This window comes from Cuculus canorus, chromosome 5 (genome assembly GCF_017976375.1).
Source record: "Cuculus canorus isolate bCucCan1 chromosome 5, bCucCan1.pri, whole genome shotgun sequence".
Classification (NCBI taxonomy): Eukaryota; Metazoa; Chordata; class Aves; order Cuculiformes; family Cuculidae; genus Cuculus; species Cuculus canorus.
Genome location: NC_071405.1, coordinates 25,194,543 through 25,215,325, shown reverse-complemented (window position 1 = coordinate 25,215,325; position 20,783 = coordinate 25,194,543). Strand labels below are relative to the sequence as shown.

The window sequence follows — 20,783 nt, the reverse complement described above, 5'->3', positions numbered from 1 at the left end:
GAGTGTTAGGAATGGTTGGACTCAGTGACCCAGTGGGTCCCTTCCAACCTGGTGATTCTATGATTCTATGAAATTTTATGCATATTCTATTACTTTCCAAGGTCTAATTCTAATGTTATGAAACTTTGAAAGTCAAAACTTTTGCTGATTTGGAGCTGGCTCCAGCTCTCTCTGCTTAACTTTGCCTTTGAGATGTGAAAGACTGCAAACAGAGGTGATTACAGAAGAAGAGACTTCTGTTCAGCATGTATTATTCTTCACACAAGACATTATCATCTTCAAAGAATGAACAGTGTCTGGAAAAAAAACACTATCTAAAAGAAAACATACTATCAGAGAAAGAAAACCTGCTATCAGAGGGACATTCTGTCTAACTTTCAAAAAAACACAACTGTACTTTAGCTTAAATCAAAATATTTCACTTTTTGTAACAGTAACTACTTCTTGTATCACTTACATAGGGTACAGAAATACGTGGTGCAAGACAGGTGTGAGATTAGAAACCATTTGCAAAACTTTTAGTGATCCAGCATTAAGGAGAAAACTTCCTCAGGGATGTGCTTTGAATGTAGGGGCTTCAATATTCTCTTCACTGGTATAAAGACCCCAGGCATGACAGGAAGACGAGGTGGAGTGCAGCCTGGAGCAGGATGCAGTAGCCAGGGATGGGAGAAGGGAGGGTCCAGTTTTGCCTCTGGAGAAATGTAACGTCACATCAGTGTCAGTGGAGCAGGACTGCAGCAGTTCCATCTCTGGACAAAAAGCACAGCACAGCTACCTTTGTCCTGGAATTTCCTAACTCTAGGAGTTTGCAGTTAATGAGTCCCACCAAGGCACGTGGCATGTGACAGTACATCCAAGAGTCCCAGATTTTATCACCTGCTGTATCCTGTACATAGCATCCTGTACAACCTGTTTCCAAGGTGTCTAAGTACATGATAATCATTGCAGGTGACGGATGGGAGAAAAAATGACTTTCTGGGGGAAAAGGCAACAAAGAAAATGATGGAGAAATCAGCCTAACATGTGAGTGACAGTAGACCTACGGGGTTTAAAATCAAACTAATTAATAAGCTTGTTTTCAGTCTGCTCTAACTGGCCAGTCCCCCATTTCCTAGTCATTTCAGAAAGATCTAAGGCATCTTGGTAGAGGTGATGTGTTTTTTAAGGAGGATTTGAAAGGAGAAAACATTTCCACAGAAGTTGGCACACCCCCCCACCCCCCCCGCCCCCAGGCAGCTTCCAGAGTTTAAATCTCTTCTGGAACACCTGTCTCACAGCAAGGGGCAAGAGGTATGCAGACATTTTAATGTGCAGAAATCTAAGGCTACCCTTTGGCAAAAGAACCAGCCATGATCAAAATAAAGATATAACACTGAGTATGTTCAGACCACATCATTTTAGAGCACAGAAGTAATGGGATCACTGAAACTTCCTTTTCCCCACAGTCTTCCAGGGAGAATAACTGCAAACAGACACAGAAAGGGATAAAATTTGCCAAGATAAAAAATAGGCAACTGACAACATTTGTTCTCAGACCCAATCACATATATTGTCTATTCATGGCGCAAGAAAGCAGAACATATCTACTCAGATAATAAGAAAATGTAAATGTACAAAAGAAATTAGCAAGCATTTGAACATTTTCCAAATTCTGTTCTTCTGTGCTAAAGGATTTTGTCAATAATCAGAGATGGCTCTCCCCACTGCAAACATGTGAGTTCATCTTTGGAGATGCTTTATCTTGGGCTGAGGCTAAACAGCAAAGAATCAGAACTGTTAAGACACCCACAGTCTTCTGCGTCTTTCATCTCTAAGGAAGAAAATGGAGTTAAAACTCAACTGCTCTAACACCCCACTAAGGACACATCTGAAAAATTACCATGTTAATGGAGATATGTGAAGGAAAATGTCAGTATCAAGTGCTTCTTTGGCAGTATCTTACTTTGAACTTCGAAATAGCCCATTCAAGATTGCCTGTTACAAGGTTCAGCATTTTCCTTCTCTCCCACATAGGCTCTTTAAAAGCATATCATTAGCAGGTCTTAATTAGAGGCAGATCTAGAGAAATCAAGGCAGCTACATGGATCCCTAACGAGATCACAATCAGTACAGGAAAATTTTAAAGTTTCCAAGGAGAAAAGCACTGTACAGTTCTGCGAGCCTGAGCCCAGGCGGTGTCACAATGTGGTGCACGTTGCCTGCCACAGCTGTGGCTTGCTGGGAGCACGACAGATGGTCTGCCAGATTTGTTTATTCCCATCGAGCACATTTCGTGCTGTGCTCTGGCAGAACCTATGCCTGGGCAGTCAGGATGGGAGGCTATCTGCTTGCCTTGTTGTGGTTCTACTAGGGCATGCCAGAGGATGAGGGAGAGGACATCTTCCCAGGGGGCTTACCAGTTCAGGGAAAAGCTTCAGGAGTCACGCAGTGAGAAGCAGAAAGAGGTTTCCCTGCTGGGTGAGGTGCAAACTTGCAGTGTGAGTGGAGACAGGGACTCCTGAGATAATTTTTTCACAGTAATTTTTATTAGAAAAAGCAGGATAATTTTGGTTGGAAGACACCACTGGAGGTCATCCAACCCCACCACCTGCTCACAGCAGCACCAGCCTGGAATCTAGCTTAGGTTGCTCAGGGCCATGTCCAGCCAGGTTTTGAATGCCTCCAAGGATGGCAATTTCACACCCTTACAGGGTGACTTGTGCTTGTGTTTCACTTCTGTGTGAACATTACTTCCTCACATCTCATTTGCATTTCCTCTGCTGCACTTTGTGTCCCCTCCCTTGCACACTGTCACTGTGCACATCTGGCTCCGTCTTTTCTCTAACATAGCCCATTAAATAAGGGAGGACAGCAGGTACAGCATCCCCCTTTGCCTTCTCTTCTCCAGGCTGAACAAACCTAGGTCTCCCTGCCTCTCCCCACTTCTCCAGGGCTCCACTCCCCTGACAATCCCAGAGACATACGAGAAAGATGTAACACCTCTGGCAGCAGCATCTTCTACTTCAGTGGTTAAAGCTATTGTAAAACCACAGCATGAGAAAAAGGAGAAGCAGACTCAGAGTCAAAATTCAGAAGTGATGGAAAGTAAAAGACTCCTTGGGACCCAAACTGTCTTTATTGCATTGCAGAAAAAAATTGATGTTAGAGTGAAAGAAAGACTCACAGCGGTGGCTTGGGGGACAGTGCCATGTGTGCATTACCTTATTAACGCTGAAATTAACATTTGAGAAAGACACTCTTCCAGTAGAGTGAGCCTGGATTTACTGTGTGAGACTGTCGGGGGGCAGGACCAGTGTAGAACATGAAATCAAGGAAGATGCAACTTAAAGGTGAAGATCTGCAGATCTGCCATATCTTTGCTTGGAAGGACTGGAGAAGACTCTTGACAGAGTTGCCTCTGATTTGTACTGGTGCTGCGGTTAACTTGTTCCAGCAGGTCACAGCTGAACTGTTTATAGAACCATGACTGCATTTCCCTTTGACATAAAGTGGGAGACAAAGCTTCACAAATTAAGCATAACCTGGCAGTGGAGAGATACTGTCTTCACCAGCTGCATGCCGACATTTAATCTCAGCATTGACATAGAAGGGACCTGTGTCCTCTCTGTACTCCAGAGGGCATCATCAGGACAACAACCCATCATGTTTTAAAACGGCTTTCAGGGCAATTAGTTAAATACCTTAAAAAGATGGAAGCGTTTCTCAGCCAGAGAAGCAAGCATACAGTTTCTCTAACTTAAATAATTAATTCTTTTTGGGCTACGGCCAGCCTGTTTCCCAGGGAATTCACACTGGCTGACTCTTGTTAATTTTGCCACTTTACTGATGATTAAATAGTATCATTAAGATCTTATAATAATAGTAATTTAAAAAATTTAAAATAACTTGGGATTCAAAGCATTTAGGTAACTAATGAAGGGCATTAGTACGTTCATTCAGACCTAGAGGAGTAAATAGAAGGATTCCTTCTTTCACTCCCATAGAAATGTCACAGATAGAGGACACTTTCAATTGCAAGACTAAGCTGCTTTTAAATTAAGTCATATTAAGTCAGTTGGGGTTTTCTTCACTTTTCTCAATAACTTCACTCATAGCTGCATTTTTTTCTTTTCTTGTGTTCGCATTTTTCTCTTGGTGTACTTTTACTGTTTTTGGGTGGAAAGTGTTCAGCTGGATACTGAACTGTGAGAGTTTTCCACTCGCGCTGTTATACCCACGTTAGCACAGCCCCTGTGGCTGGCCATCCATGGATGCTCTAGGAGCACAGCCTCCTGCATGGACTTTAAGCAAAAATCATGTAAAACACATCGCCTGACTGCATGGGTTCACCTCCATGTGAAAATGTACTCTGTTGTACTGGCTCAGTGCTTCCTCGCCTACATTTCAGCAGTTCCTCCACCTTGTGCCAGCCCACAGTCACAAAGCACAAGGCAACAATTTCTCCTTCCATTCATTGCTGCATGAGATACTGGGTGGTGCCAATCCACCTGGGGTGTTCTGGGTATCACGGACTCCTGAGTGCCCATCTCTGCTATCACGTCACCATGCCCATGGCAACCCTCAGCTACTATCAACACTAGTACTAGTGCTTTAATTTTAAGTTTACTAGTGGTGCCCCCAGAAATTTACCCTTATTAATGCCAATGTAGATAATTAAGAAATAGTAGATCATTTAAAAAAAAATATATCAAATAAAAGCTATTAAATATATGGTGTAGAGGAAGCAAAATATTTCTGTGCAGAATACTGAGATATTTGGCTGCAGTATGTATCCAGCTGTCTTTTCCTTGGTGTCTTAGCTAGTGGTATCTGTGTGTTTAATTTTACTCACTTCCATACTTCTACTGTGTGCAGTTTACAGAAGTTAATGGTGCATGTGAAGTATTTATTAGAGTGAGGGACTGGATTCTCAACAGGAGGATCTACAGAAACATAGGAGGACTCTTGACTGCTGTAAGCAAAGGTAGGGCTTCGCCATGCATATACAGCAAAAAACATGTACCTTCTCCAAAAATTGTCTTCACTATTTACTCTGTACCATTCTGAAAGTAATAACACCTGTCTGACCTGGTTAATGTTTTCTAGAGGACGCTTTGCTTTCATAATGGTATTGAACAGTATAAATAACAGAGGGAACGGCAGGGTAGTCCTGGTGAAGACAGCAGAATCCTTGTAAGCTGGTGTAAGTAGTGATTTTTTTTGCTTCCTATAGAGACTTAAAAGTGTTTCCTCATGTTACATACTATTGATTTTAAGTTTTTCCTGTGGTTGTAACTTATACTGAAACCTGTCTTAGCAATTGTTCCACTGATAAAGAGGCTTTTATTGAGTCAGCTGGATATAAAGGATATAGGCATTACAATTTAGGCATGGAGTTGCCTATTATCAGGTGGCTAGCAGGGGGTGTAAGAATCTAAAAGCCAGAGTGGAGTGTCTAGTTGCCTTGTGGGGACGCTAGCTGATTTCTGGATCCAACAAAACCTAAGGACCTAAAAGTGGGTCTTTCCTAGATGTATCTCCTGCTAGAGGAAATAGACTCTACTCCATTAAAAGCCTAAGGATAGGTGCTCAGAGCTTTTTCTAATGTATTGGTGATTCTTTTAAAGTAACTCTGCTGATTTTCATTTTCAAGGTCTACAAGAAATATCTTTGCTTAGACAATATGACATCTAAGGTCTGCTTCTCTTTTAGATGAGATATCTAATCATCAGATTGCAGGATCATTGAGAGGGAAGGAGAAAAAACAGTGTTCTCCACATGGTCACAGAAGGTAAGATCACAGTGAGGCCAACACGTTCACGGAGCCAGAAACTGGGCAGTGCTCTTGGGCACACCGGAATGTGGAAACTAGGAACCTGGTCTAATCTGTTCTTGGGACTGCTGATTTTCAGAGAGAAGAAATTTTCTTCTGTCCCACCTGACTGCCCTAACTACTGCACTGGTTCTTTTTTATCTTCTTTTATATCTTCTTTTTTATCTTCTTTTTATCCTCTGGCCCCAGCAATGCTTCATCTCTGAGTTTGTTCAGTAACTCACGTTCATCACAAAAAGTGATGATGGTCTGGTAGAAGAGTGAGAGCTCCCATTCATCTATTTCCAGACAAAAGGAGGCCTGCAAGGAAGTGTTGGCACTCTTTGAACGTGTGATTCCCGTGTGAGCTCTCAATGCTGAGCTGCCTTACAGAAGACAGATAGATGACACCTGGAATAGCTCTGTGAACAGTCATACACTTCTAAAGGATAGTGTAAGCCTGACTCCCACAGTTTTGCTGCAAAAGAAATTACTTTCAATGAAATAGTCACGGTGGTTGCATTCTCTGCAGAATCCAATGACCTTGGCTTGTTCTTGCAGTTTTCCTAGGGGCCTCAGTTACAGAGGCATCAAAACTCTGAATCACAAGACAAGTAAATGTCTAGCTGATCAGTCTGGAAAAGACCTTGAGCATGTCTGGGTACATACAATGAGGTATGACCAGCCAGGAAAGCACATGTTAGTTTGTAGTGCTCCTATAAGTAGACAGTCCTGGACAGTTGGTTCCTGAGGTCATTTTCTCACACACAGATATGACTAGTCAAGTCTTTCTCTTGTGACTTTTACTGTGTGTTTGGGTGATTTTGTTTTTGCTTCTAGCCCTGGGTAGCTGAGATTAGTTCAGCAGACACCTTGATTGTGGTGTGTCCATCTTGATGTGCCTGATGTGCAGATTTCAAGAAATCACAGTGCAGATTTCAGGAAACAGATTTCTCAGATTTCCTAATTCAGACACCATCAAGAGGGAAGCAGCACCATCTGGTGAGCAAATAGCTTTTCTATTTCATGCCTACATATGTTTTTGCACAGTGCAAATTTTCATTGTGTCTAAAATTAGGTTATCAGTGAGGACCCCTTATGGGAGTAGCATGGGATGAATATTCATCTCCTGGACCATTACATGGGACTATAAAGGTAGAAAAAAGTTTTCAGAATTATCTCTCCAAATCACAGAAGTAAAAATGAGCACTAACGTGAACAAATTAGCTATATATGCCAAGAAGCAAGTTCTGTCAGTCAGTAAACCATCCAGTTCACTTCCAGGTCTTCTAGTGGAATTATTCTAGGAAAACTTCAGCTAATTCTAGTTTTCTCCATTTTCTTTCTAGGATATACTGTAATTCTGGGTCGTGCATTAGCAAAGATTGTGTGATAGGGAAGAGGTAATATGTTCAACAAATATTATCACCAGATCTATTACAGATAAATTGCTTAAAGAAACACTGTCCTTCACATGTTGACATGCTCTTGTGCCATTGTCTGGTTTGATTGAAAGCTCTTCATGAATGCAAACTTTTCTTGAATATCACACATATACTAACATTGTGTACCACAGGCAAAGAGAATAAAAGAGATAGAGAAGTAAATGGATTTTCTTTCATTCTATTCAACAAGTCAGTATAGATTTGGATTTAGAACTGAAGAGCTTTTTACTTCTATTCCATGTTTATGAACAAACATTTTCTGGAGATTATAGGACTAAATGTCTTGAGATAGTGAGCTTCCTGCAAAATTAGCCCCTTCATATAGGGAATTCCCTAAGGGCTTTTCAGCACAGGTTCTCAGCTCTTTGCTTTTTAATAAATTGTTATCAAGTATGCTTGGTAGGAAAAACCCTTAATCATTAAGACCATATGTGAATCTGCATCTTCTGCTTCATACTGATAGAGTCTCTGTTGTCAATTTATCACTGGTAATCATTTGCTAGCCTAGAAGCACTGATAACCTCAAATGGAACAGTAAATATCAAATATGAAGTAACAAAGCCCAACCATATTCTGAAGGCTTGCAGAATGCAAATGCTACCGTAAAAGTACTTTTATGCTTCAAAGAACAGCCTAATAGAGTGGAACACTTTTACGTTCAAGGTTTAAGCAACAAAATAACCCTCTGCTAATTGCTGCTGCTGAGTCTTTTCTAATCCCATGATTTTTAAATCAATGAGTATTAAGATTTTTTATGAGGGCTGATTCATATCTTGATTGTTTGTGATTGGCCAGCACTCAGTAACAGATGGATGATTCAGATTCAGATTGTATTTAATTATCTGTGAATTCAGAGCTGTAATAAAATGAAATTAAATCCATGAAAGTGTATACATGAACCACAAAAGGCAAACATGTCCTAACTACATAGAGCAAAAATATTAGGATAGGAAACAAACCTTTAGAAAACTGTAAACAATATCTTACAGAACCCTTACAGCAAAACCATGCTATATCAATTAGCCATAATTTTGAGGTCACGTCAAATTCCATGTCTACTTTGCATTCCAAATAAATAGGAATTGGCACTTCAATGTGTATATAGAGAAGTTCACGTATCTCCCATGTTTCATAATAAATACTTAATGTAATGAGGCAGGGAACAGGTGATGACTCATACTTAAAATGATATGTTTCTTTCTTTAGTAGGCATGTTATTCATAATAAATTATGGCTGCAGCTGAGTAAACAGTTCAGTGAACAATTTATCCAGAGGCAGCTTCTGAATTGGCCTGCAGGATACGTGGAAATAGATTAGGCTTAGCTCTAATGCTTTTGTTTCAAAGATGATTCAAAGTCTGACTAATATATCAGCTCATTGATAGCAGTTTTAAATATTCAGAACCGGAGCTTTTTATGTCGAGTTACAAGTAGATAGATATATTGAGACATATCATTTCAATGACAAAATCAGAGGAGGAGGCCAAATTATAATTTAAAACTCCTGTGAATGGTAATTGAAAATGTAGTTACCGAGATCCTTTATGGTTCTTCCTTTTGCCAGTAACACAGTAGGTGCTGTTATAAACAGGTCTGCTTTGTGGGAATACTTATATCAAACACATGAATGTTGGAATATTTGATTATAGCACAAAAACGTTTGGTCATTCTTATGCAGGTCTAACTGTAAATAGATATTCAACTACCAATACAAATTGCTCCCTCTGATGTTATGGAGAAAGTAGGACCATAAGCATAGTACTTTCTGATAACACTCTTTCACAATGATTCATGCCGGAACAGAAAGTTGCAATTGGTTTAATATGCTTCAGCTTGCACAAGTTTTAGCAAATCTAGCTCATCGTCTCCCCAAGTCCTTTGCAACTTCACTAAGAAATGCTGTTTCTTTGGCCTTGATTCCTCCCTGGAAAGAGGCCCACTGGGACATTCACATCCATGTTTCCAAGGTCCCTTTGTAAAAGCTCATACAGCGCAGAGCATGAGCTCAAAGGAATGTAGATACCACAGCCAAGCATAACAGGTTAAGGTAAACGTATTGCCCTCTGACCAATAGACCATGAGATAAAAATAAGGCCTTGTTTTTGTTAATGAAACTGACTCCTTCTGCTGTGCTGAAAAGAAACCCATTCTGACGGTTTGTTTTGTCAGTTAAGAGATAACACATTACTTCGGGTTCTTATTTAAAGGGTTACATCATTTTTATTCATAAAGAGAGAGTATCTATTCCTTAGATACACAGGGGTTTGTATTTGGTTTGCTGCTGAGAAACAGTTACCACCATTTGTTCTCTCTTGAAATAGGGTGCATTATCAATCTGACCAGAAGTTTAGTTAAAGATCTCCTTCATGCCTGTTTGCTCAAACTATGTTTGTATGTAGCTATTGATTTCTGCCCACTTGAATGAATTTCCTCTTTCTTCCTTTACTCATAAAAAAAAAATAAAAAATCCAGACTTCTTCTGTGGTGTACTTTCCAGAAATTTTCTTAGACCATTAGTGTCAAAAGCACAGTGGTCTCACACCCCTTCAGTTATCAGCTACTGGGCATTTTCTAATGGGATATGTTCCATTCTCTGGCCTGCTGAGGGTGCTGTGTATTCAGCCGAATTTTACCTTTGCAAGTATTTAAGGGGAGGGTGGCAGAAAGAGTTGGTGGAGACTTGCCAGGAGGCTTGGGAAAATAAAAGTCTGGCAAGAGTTGGAGAATAAGGAAGCTGAGGACAAAAGAGAGACTCAAGATTTATTATTCAGTGGGAATGACAGAATAACTATTTCTAACATTTATTTATTAACCTTGGTGATAGCTTCTCCTTTTTCCAACAGGTTTTAGGACAAGAAGATGAAGACTACATTCTACATAAGTTTGCTACTGGCGGGGCTTCATGCTGATGTCCATGGTCAGCTCCCACTGAACCAGCACAATGGACATGATCCAAATGAACCTAAAGGCCACAAGCATCATGAAGGTGAAGCAATTGCTTGCCTTAAACTAGTGCCAAACAATGCTGACTTTGCATTTCAACTGTTTAAAGAGATTGCACTGGAAACACCTAATAAGAACATTTTCTTCTCTCCTGTAAGCATCTCCACTGCATTTGCAATGCTGGCCTTGGGGGCCAGATCAACCACTCAGACTCAGATCCTGGAAGGACTCGCCTTCAACCTTACAGAGATTCAGGAGAAAGAGATACATGAAGGCTTCCACAACCTTATCCACATGCTGAGCCATCCTGAGAACGGAGTACAGCTCAACATGGGGAATGCTATCTTTCTAACAGAGAAGCTGAAACCTCTAAAGCAGTTTTTAGATGATGCTGAAGGTCTATATCAGCTGGAGGCTTTTACCACTGACTTTAACAATCCCACAAAGGTTGAGAAGCAGATTAATGATTATATAGAGAGGAAAACACATGGGAAAATCACTAATTTGGTCAAGGACATGGACCCACAGACTGTAATGTTTCTGACTAGCTTTGTTTTCTTTAAAGGTGAGTCCTGCTACCTCATCTGGAAATTGCTCTGCAGAAAATTCCAGTGCTCCTTAATGGGTCAGAAAAGCCCCTAATGGCATTCTGGAGAGGTGACAGGAGCCTGTTCTGCACAGGGAGGCAGCTGGGGCCCAGGCAAGCCTTGTTGTCCCTGTGGTAGCCATGAAAGCTCTGCTCCAAGCCGCAGCCTTCCATGCAGCCTGAGCTCGCTTTCATAGGTTTAGCTGTAACACCAATTCCTCCATGTTCTTCTAATTTTCAGTGAAGTTGCTGAGATGCAAGTGTATATATATTTTCTGAAGAAACCAGTGATGAAGAAAGGAGGACATTTTAAGGAACAAAGTGAAAACACAGTGCATTTCTACCGTGGGTTAGATGATGTGCTCTTAAGCATGAGACAGCAGCATTTAGATACGGGATCCTAAATTATTTATTTCTTCAAATTGAGGTTTACCATTAAAGTGAATAGAAATGAAATGCGTATGGTTTATGACTACATAGGTGATGTAAGGTAAGCCCTTAAATGCTACTTACATCACCTGAACAGAAAAGTAATGACAAGAACAAATAAAATGCCTAATTAGTTTGTTACTGACATCTGAAAAATGAAGTTAAATTGGAATCTAATGCACTCTTTTGACCAGGCAAAGATTCTTGCCTTACTGTGGTATGCATTTTAAAACATTGAAAATTCTGAACTTAACAAATGGAGGAATAGGTGAATATTATTACTAGCTATATAAAATTCAAGCTATGATGGGATGGGACATGGAATATTCAGTTGCATTCTCCTTTTCTGTATCAGGCAACTGGGAAAAGCCTTTTAAACCAGAGCATACTGAAGTAAGGGAATTCTTTGTGGATGCTGAAACTACCGTGAAAGTCCCTATGATGCACCAGACGGGCAGATTCGACTTCTATTTTGATGGGGACTTGTCATGCACTGTGGTACGGCTTCATTATAATGGGAGTGCTACTGCATTTCTGGTTCTGCCATCAAAAGGGAAAATGAAGCAGTTAGAGCAAACTCTGGTCAAGGAAACCATCCAGAAATGGTCAGACCATCTCTTCCAGAGGTAATCTTCTGCTAGTCAGCTGCAGCAGCACCCAGATTTATAGCCTTTTTTCTTTTTTGACTGCAAACACTATGAACTTGCTGATTCTGGGAACTGAGTGTGTGCCCTATCTGTAAAATTCCTGCAGCTGGTTGCTATTTTAACTATTCTTGATGCTTGTGTGACTTGTTGCTCCCAGTACCGTAGCAGAGAACATCCTGATGGGCTCCCAAAAATCCTGCATAGCTAGCCTAGACTGGCATTTCTATGACAGCCCTTTGACTGAGCAGGAAGGTGGCAATTCTAAGGCAATCTCCTATACTGAGGTTTCTGCTAATTTATTTTACCTCTCATATGTCACTGACACACCGTGACTAAGACACACGTCTGAACCTTAAATAAACCATAACTTAACAGTGTGTAGTAATGCATACATACATAATATGTCCTACACAAATATCTTTCTTACAAGAACCATTGCAGAACACAGCAGTTGTTAAAACAGAACAGTGAGTAATTGTGGGTGTCCTGATTTTCTGGCATTTTGATTTTGAAACTATAAAAATCCAATGAGGTTCTGTTAGGTCCTACCATTGACAGTAAGATCAGCTGACCCATTTTACAACCTTGCTTGTCTGAGGGGGAAGAGATCTTATCACCAGTTAATATGTGCCTAATTTACCAACCTCTTCCCCAATTCACAACTAATAAAGCTGTGCAGCTTTCACCCATGAATCTTGGTGCATCACTACAGAAATGCCAGTGCAGTTAATAAAAACATAATGGGCAGCAAATTTGATATGAGCTAATAGTGCAAAACCTCAAATATGAAAAATAAAGATCTATAATTCTTAGCTGCAAAATCAGGAAAATCCTTATCTGAATGAATTCTTGGTGCAAGTTCCTCTAAGATTAACATAAGAATAAGTTCTTCATGGGAGAGGCTGTGAGAAACAAATGGCAATTTCAGTTCTACTGTTCTGCTGATGCCAGTTCTAATAATCTTGGTCTCATCATCTTCTAGTGCACTGAGCGGTAGCACATAAAGGCTACAGCAGTGGAACTTGGATCCTGTCCATCTCATTCTTCAAAGCAAGCTATCTCTGGGCAAGACAGCAAAAGATGTACATTACCTAAAGGATAATCACCACAGTAGGTGACTTTGAGGCTCTGAGGAGCCTTAGACAGTGCATTGAGAGAAATCTAAAAGAAAGTGTACTTAGCAGGAACTGCCTACAGATAGCTCACAGCCAAAGGCAAACTGGATCACAGCCAGCTGATGGCACAAAGATGATTAGAAGATAGGAAATCTAAAAGTGTAGGCAGCAGGGCACAGACCTTCACTGGAACCATGCCAAATGCCATCTTTATGCCAAAAACACTGCTTTGCTTTGAAGTGCTGAGGTTTGGTACGCTTCTACCCCAGAAGACTCCTTCTGGGCCTCACTTCAGGCCTCCACTTGCTTGAGCAACAGAGGCTGTCACATCTGAACCAAATCTTCTCTGGCTGTGAAGAGGAGCTGTCATTACTGTCCTCCTTTGCTGAGTGTTCTCAGATTTGCTGACGCAAAACACCTGGCAGATATTGTTGTTGTTGTTATTATTACTGTTATTATTACTATGAATGATAGTGCCTGTAGCACCATGAAAAGCACCAGCAACTGAATTAGTGCTCATTGTACATTCAGGGACAGAACAGCCCCCTGTGGTTTTACATTCATGGGATTTACACAGCTTTCTTATCATCATTTACCTCAGTGAAAAGTTCTTCTCACCACCTTCTGTGTTTCTCTTCTACCTAACAGCCTGGTGAGCCTCTACTTCCCCAAATTTTCCATTTCTGAGAGCTATGAAATAAAGAACACTCTTAGCAAGATGGGAATTGTGGATGTGTTCACCGACCAGGCTGATCTCTCTGGTATCACAGGTGCCCTGGAGCTGAAGGTTTCTAAAGTAAGTCCATGGCTGTCAGCCTTCTCCTTTCTTTCATGAGCATACAAGAAAACCACTCTGTGGTAACATTGAGAAACACCAGCTAAATACAGCTTCCAGCTTCCCAGCTTGTCTGCGGCTGGGCTCAGCCTGCAAGCTTACAAAAGGAGTTTGGCCCTCAGTGACACTAGAGATCAGATGTTTGTTGCATATCTGTTTGTTTTCCAAGACTGGCATCAGCTGAGATCTCTTGGAGGTATCTGGAACATGTGAGGAACATCAACCCTGGCTCCTTGAGGGGTGCAGCTAATGCTTCCGGGCACAGCATAGCCTGTCCTCCCACCCTGGAGACTCAGTTTTGGAGGTTCAGACAGGCCCTTACAAGTGGAATCTCCATTCTTCATCCAACCTTTGGGCCAGAGGAAAAAACACACAAGGGCTCTTTTTTTTTTAAATTTTTTTGTAGCACTGTTCTGGTCCACATCATTTAAAGCAGCCACGACTACAACACAGCTTACACCTCTGCTCCCCCTACTCACCTCTCACTGGATCCTCCAAAGCAAGGATGTTTTAAAAGGGGCCTTATTAATCTCTCAGCTGGCTGTTGTCTTCCTAGAATGACTGTCTGTTCTGTTTTTTCCTAGGTTGTTCATAAGGCTGCTCTGGATGTTGATGAGAGTGGTACTGAGGCAGCAGCAGCAGCTGCTGCTGAAATAGTGACAATGTCTCTTCCTCCAACTATTGAATTCAACCATCCCTTCCTCCTGCTGATTTTCGATAGAGATACAAACAGTACGCTCTTCATAGGAAAAATAGTTAACCCAAGTATCACTAGCTGAAGTGACATATGAATTCTGCTTGTTGTTACTGATTAAAGAAGATATGAAACTGCAAGATGTGAATTATTTCCACGTGTGCCAGCTTAGTATATAGTTACTTTTTAGCAAGACTTTTCATTCTATGCCATTATCTAAAACTAACAGTATTGACCATGACATTTGATTAAGAGGAAGGGAGGAAAGTATTTTAAGTTCAGCTAGCAAAGAACACCTTTTTTACTTGACTAAAAGCCAAGGAAAGATCTAAGATTTGCCCACATTCAGAGGCATTTGTATTACAATGGAGGACTAATGCTTAGTATGAGATTGTCAGCCAGATAAAATGATTAACACTTGCAAACAAAGCAGAAGTGGTTGTAATTTAGCATATGTAAGTAAACAAGAGATGGGAAGAATTGGATCAACAGTGCAGGGTCACAGGAGACTGAAGCTTCTAATGTAGACAGCACTGGGCATAGGAAAACCTGTCTTCAACAGAGAGAGAAATTTTCTTTCTCCATCAGAAGCCTATTATCATTTCTAGCATTAATTTAGCAGCAAATCTTCCCAAGTTTCTTGCAGGTCAAAACAGAGCAGGAGGATCAAATCTGCTCTTGAACCTGAAGACTTTCAACCCCTTACTGCCAAGTCGACAGACTTAGATAGCCCATGCAAGTAGCTGACTTCTCACACATGTATCCATGAGTGGCTGGAAGGAGCACATAGTCAGATGGGCAGATGAGGTATTTGATTGGCAATTACACAAGTCTACTTTCAGCTGAGATTTGTGGAAAATGTAAAATGAGTGTCTAGAAAATTGTAGATATTTCAAATTCTATCCTGTTACAGACAACAAATTAGATAATTAGCACCCAACAAACGGATTGCCTGACTGAGGGGGTGGTGGCAGGCACCCAGGTAGGACACAGGGCAGCTTGAGGGCTGGCTAGTAACCATTTCCAACAGAGCTGCCCTCACAAGAGGCACCAGAAAGAGCACAGTTGCCCCTTTCTTCCCTGCAGTTGTGGGTTTTGGAAGGAGACGAAATGGTGTCACAGCATCAGGAAGCATGTTAGAAGCAGTCAAATGGCTTGGGAAGTCAACAGCCCAGAAATGTCCCGCATGACCTTTGTGAAATTAGAGCAAGAGTGAATATATCAGTCTGGTGTAAAAACACTGTCTCCCCTTTCACAGTCGAAAGGAAAGACCCCTTTCTGCTCTGTCTTCCTAGTAAAAAGCTGTTGTTAATTCTCATACATGGTGCTTGATCATGCTTTTTGACTGGATTTTTTGGGTTTTTTTTTTTAGTATAGAGACACAGTCTCTCTACAGACAAGCGTATGAACAATTGACAAGCCTCAATGGCAGGACTCCCAGTGAGAGAGATGCATGTGTGCTACATCATCTCCCTGTCTCCTTCCTGTTTGGGTGGTTTTGTGGCCCAGTATCCACAAAGTGATAATTCATAACACACCTTATCTGACTATGCAGGTTTCTTGTCTTCCTGAAATGTGATTGCACAGTGCAGCATCACTAGGGTCAGTTTTAGCTGTTATTGCTCCTCCTGTTAATTGCTGTTAAAGAACAGGCACTCAGCAAAGCAACAGTAAAACCCTTACGTACGAGAGAGACCAAAGAGATGAGATCTTTAGCTATGTATTGAATTCCCTAGATTTGCACCAATTTGCACCAGGTGAAAAACTGACATGATCAGTTTTATTAGGGTGATTCTCAGTCTATATCAAGAAATGTGGAAGAAACAAAGGTCCCAGATGTGCGTTACCTGTGGCAGCTGCACTAATTATCGTTCAGTCTTAAACCATTTTGGAGTGGATGAAGACATACACATTGAAATAGAGCATAGTAGAAGGAAGGTTGTCCCCTATGCTGTTCTGGGAGAGATTTGAAGATTGAGAGACTCCCTCACATCAGCTACATTCAGTTTTGCAGGATGTTAATCCATAGTTTGGAAAGAAGACTCCTTTTGTTCCTGTCCTTGGTATCTTGATCCTCTCACAGATACGTGCCCCATTCAGAAGCAGGATGTGAGAATACTGTTTTCTTTCCATATTCCAAGAATATGATCCTACAGGGCCACAGGAGGGAGGTACAGGGGCAAACATGCTGTCACACAGAACTGGCACTCTGCAGCTTGTGCTTTGCTTTTTGCCACATCTCCTGCGTGATCTCTGTGTTTGTAAAACATGTTGGGGAGGTCGCAGGGACAGCGGTGAGGTGGTACCTGGTGCCAGCATGGGAAGACAGAGCAATGGCAAAGAAGGATGTCTGCTGTTCCCATAGAGGATTTTCTGGCAATGCCAAAATCAGCATCCAGGAGCCGTCTGCCAGACTTGTTTCATCAGGCAATAGCTCCTGGAATATTGACATCATGCTGTGATTTTCCACTGCAGGATTTGCCAGAGACAGTGTTGAAGAAGAGGCAGGCACCACACTAAGCACAAAAGAGCAGCAGACAGCTTGCTCCCTGCCTACATTCGTGCTGTGCCGTTTGTTATGTAGCACATTCTTATGTCTCCCCACCATCCACAAGTCCTACTCTCCTAATCCTGTGCTCGTCACTACAAGCAACACCAAACAGATTTTCCCTATTACACTCGCTCTTTGCATTTCCTCTCTGCAGCAGATCTTTTTCACAGCCTCCCACTCTCCCTCCTGCAGACTAACATTTTATCATGCCCACCCACCGGCACCGTTTGTTCATGCAGGAGGTAGATGCTGCTGGCTCAGCTATAGCACCTGCTTCACCAGCAGGTCCTGCTCTGCTCCTTCCCAAGAAATGGAGGGTGCAAGACAACAAGGCTCCTTGCCTCCTGCAGACCACCTTGAGGGCACTCACAAGCAGAGCAGGAAAGACTAGGCAGAAAGGCAGGGTTTCAGGCGAATGAGCTATTCCCATGCAGTGCTTTGGGAAATATGTGGAAACAAACGAGCCACAGACACATCTCAGGAGCAATTAATAACCAGGTTTACTAGCCACTGCCATAGGTGACACAGCAATTGAGCATGGCGATGGGTCTCTCAGCTGCACTTGTAGTCATTCCAGGTTTGGGCAACCTGGTTGTTCTTTGGCCAGGCATAAAGCCCTGTTTCATTGGCTGCACCAGGTCCATGCTATCAACTGTAGCTTGACAGTGTCCAAGTGTTCCAAATACCATGTCCCAAGACTGCATCAGCCTCCCCAGCTCATACACTGTTTCTTGAAGGAGGTGTTCAGGGTATGTTTTGTTCTTTTCTCACCATCATCCAAGGCTGTGTCTGGCAGAAGGGAACCAAAACTCTGCTCACTTCCCACCCCACATCCTTTAGCCTCCCCACAAGAGGAGTGAGTCAAGGAAGGAACTCCCCATTTACACTTCAGGCCGGTGTAATCTGACAGCTTTTGTTCAGCATGAAGACGGACATGGGTCAGCGTAACCCACAGCCCAGAGACCTTCTGGATGACTGCTCTGGGGCTACCAGCCTCCCCTCCTCTCCGTTGAGGGGTCAGGGGAGACCTGTCCCATGGACAGCATGTCAAACTGCTTCATTAGTTTGAAAAACAGGGAGGGCACTACAAAAGGCATCAGTACGACTCTGTTTTCTTTGCCTCCCTATCTTATCTGATATATTTATATTCTGTTACTCAGTCACTAGATATTTAGCAACTTGATGAAAAGGACGTTTGGTTGGGGTTTTTTTCTGGATAGGCATAAGAAATAAGAAGATTTCATCATTATTTATTCTATCTTATCTTTCAGATAAGCCAGTCAGCTACAAATCAGTGGAAGGCCTATACTCAGTGACACAGGACAGCAACTCAGCAAGAGGAGGTGAAATCACAGCTAAAAATTCTAGTAGGTTGTTTTCTTCACAGTTACATGGAAAAAACTATTTAAAAAAAAAAATCTTCCCAACTGTAAATGACTGTCACTGTCCTTCTGGGATGACTACATAGAAGTTGCACTGGCAAAATCCCTGTGTGCTCATTCACATGTGCCAAAATCACCACTCCCAGAGTTCCCAGCCTCCAGACAGACCTGATGTTGAAACATACAGTCTTGTTGCTGTTGGAGCATTGATGACAGCCAGCATTTTTAAGGCCAGCTTGTTGCAGTCCAGGTGTTGATGTGGTTGTGTGGGTTTTTGTTGGATGAGACTAGCATGGGAATCTGGTTGTGTTTGTGATCATTCTCCAGGTATTCCGAAGACAGGAATTTGAAGTACTTATGTGACAGCTTGATCTAGTCCTATCCATTATTTTATGTCCCTGAATTTGCTGCGGATTTTTACACAGAGAAGATATTTGCCTGCGAAATTATGCAGCTGAGATTATCAGACTACCTAGTGTGTTGAAACAGCTGGCTTTGAAGTGAGGGAGATAACTGTTTAACTAAGGTAACATGTTTGGCCACAGGTAAAAGTCTAGCATGTTTTAATATTTGTATAACAAACAAAACTTTAGCAACACATTTAGAAACATATACTAGAGGGATCTGGTTTTCATATATTCTCAAAATAGATCCTAAATTACTCATGTAGTAGTTGGGGAGAAAATACACTGCTGGAGTGGCTTTGCAGTGGAAATGAGCTCAGCTTGTCATGCTGGGCAGTGAGGATGATACCATCCCATGTAGACTGCTGGCATCAGTCAGAGAAGCCTGCCTGACTCATCAGTCTTCCCAAGCAGGCAGATCTCATAGGCAGTTTTTTGTGTGAAGTCAGCTTCCTCTAGTCAAAAAAAGAAAAATTTTCTAATGATTCCAGATTTTAGAGAAATACAAATGTAAGGTTCAAGAAACAAAGGGCATGTCTAATCTGGAGGCTGCAGAGAAGCTCAGCCTCCCTGATTAGCATTGGAGGTTACCTTGATCTGCTTCTGCCCGCAGCCACTGCGACTGGCAGCGCAAGAGCAGAGCCTGGCCACGTACAGGACTGTCTGGATTGAGAAACCAGGTGTAACCCTGTGGTGAGGCCTGAGGATAAACAAAAGCTCAGGTAGAAGGACCTACAAGGTTGTGGCTCTCAGCCTCACTATCAAGCAGTGAGCCCCAGTGTCTGCCAGCTGGCAACTCCTCTTCGCCATGTCCCTGCCTACACTGTCCTTCCCCAAGTAGGACAGGCAAGGACAGCAGGGAGAGGAGAGGCTTCCATGAATCTGGAAGTCTGAAGTCAGGAGTGTAAGTGTGCTTGCTGCCACACTCAGAGTTATGATCCCATGCAGAAGAAATAACAACTTCCAAATATCCCCTTTAGCCCAATCACAGCAAATCCCACATTTTGAGGATAATATAACAGGGATCACCATACTACTGCAGAATAAAAAAGAGGTGCTCAAGAGTTCTCCCTTTCCCAGATCTGCTTTTGGGTGACTGCAATTTGCTAACATTCCTGAGCAAATCCTGGTTAATACGAAAAGCTATGCTCAGTGACATTGCATTTCTTTCCTACAGATGCATTCACATGCACATACACACACACACACACACACACACACTGTCACCTTTGTTGTATATTTTGGCATCACAAAAGTGTTAACTGCTGTTATTATAACTAAAATAAATGACAAGCTAACTATGCCAAATGACTAATAACAAATGACTTTATACAAGATTGTGGCTCAATGCACAGTGGAGATTGTATGAGAAAATGCTTTTCTAGGTTATATCTTTGTTTTCCAGAGTCACTCAGAGTAAATTTAAGATAACCCTTATGTTTGTTTTTTGCAGTGAGCATGCTGACTTTGCATACTTCTCCCACCCCCAGGCCCTATTGCTTGATTTTAAACTAGGAGATAAAATTTTGAGCAAAGATTCCATTGCACAGCTTACTTTTTCTTTCAACTGAACTCAAAAATGGAAGAGGCATTTATATTTCATGAGTGCTTAGGACAAAATTTGCAGACTGGCTTCAACTTTTGCTTATGTAACCTAATCTCTTTGAGCTGGTTCGCTTGCGGGCTTTCATTATCACGCTGCAGACTGGCCTCAACACTTGCATCTATCACCTACTTGAACTAGATGTGCTGTTACCAACATAAGCAGTAGCATGAGCATAATCAATACTAAATTGGTTTGCAAGGACAGATAAATCCACAGTCTTCTCAATGAAGTAATACAGTTATGGCATTATACAACTGCTCCATATGGAGACTGTTGATGTCTCTTCTCCTGAGCAGCATGAGCTGTACTGCTATAAGCACAGCTGTACCAGTATAATTGCTCCTGCAGGGAG

At 41.8% G+C, this 20,783-nt stretch overlaps 1 protein-coding gene across 2 annotated transcripts; it reads left to right on the top strand.

Moving 5' to 3' along the window:
* Nucleotides 1-5,108: 5,108 nt before the first annotated feature.
* Nucleotides 5,109-15,784, top strand: LOC104057762 (alpha-1-antiproteinase). Of its 2 annotated transcripts, XM_054069157.1 has the most exons (7): nt 5,161-5,185; nt 5,695-5,773; nt 7,144-7,197; nt 10,083-10,747; nt 11,553-11,823; nt 13,608-13,755; nt 14,379-15,784. In XM_054069157.1, the coding sequence occupies exons 4-7, from the start codon at nt 10,099-10,101 to the stop codon at nt 14,571-14,573; spliced, it is 1,263 nt and encodes a 420-aa protein (XP_053925132.1). In that variant the 5' UTR covers nt 5,161-5,185; nt 5,695-5,773; nt 7,144-7,197; nt 10,083-10,098; the 3' UTR covers nt 14,574-15,784. The 2 variants fall into 2 exon arrangements, with proteins under 2 accessions (XP_009557478.1, XP_053925132.1); XM_009559183.2 differs by lacking the exon at nt 7,144-7,197 and having other exon boundaries at nt 5,109-5,185; nt 14,379-15,783.
* Nucleotides 15,785-20,783: the final 4,999 nt, after the last annotated feature.

What these genes read in the sequence shown, in the direction of transcription:
- LOC104057762 (XM_054069157.1), top strand. Translation starts at nt 10,099, where the DNA reads ATGAAGACTACATTCTACATAAGTTTGCTACTGGCGGGGCTTCATGCT. An exon ending in TAGCTTTGTTTTCTTTAAAG is followed by an intron (nt 10,748 to 11,552) that starts GTGAGTCCTGCT and finishes TTTCTGTATCAG; the next exon opens with GCAACTGGGAAAAGCCTTTT. An exon ending in TGGAGCTGAAGGTTTCTAAA is followed by an intron (nt 13,756 to 14,378) that starts GTAAGTCCATGG and finishes GTTTTTTCCTAG; the next exon opens with GTTGTTCATAAGGCTGCTCT.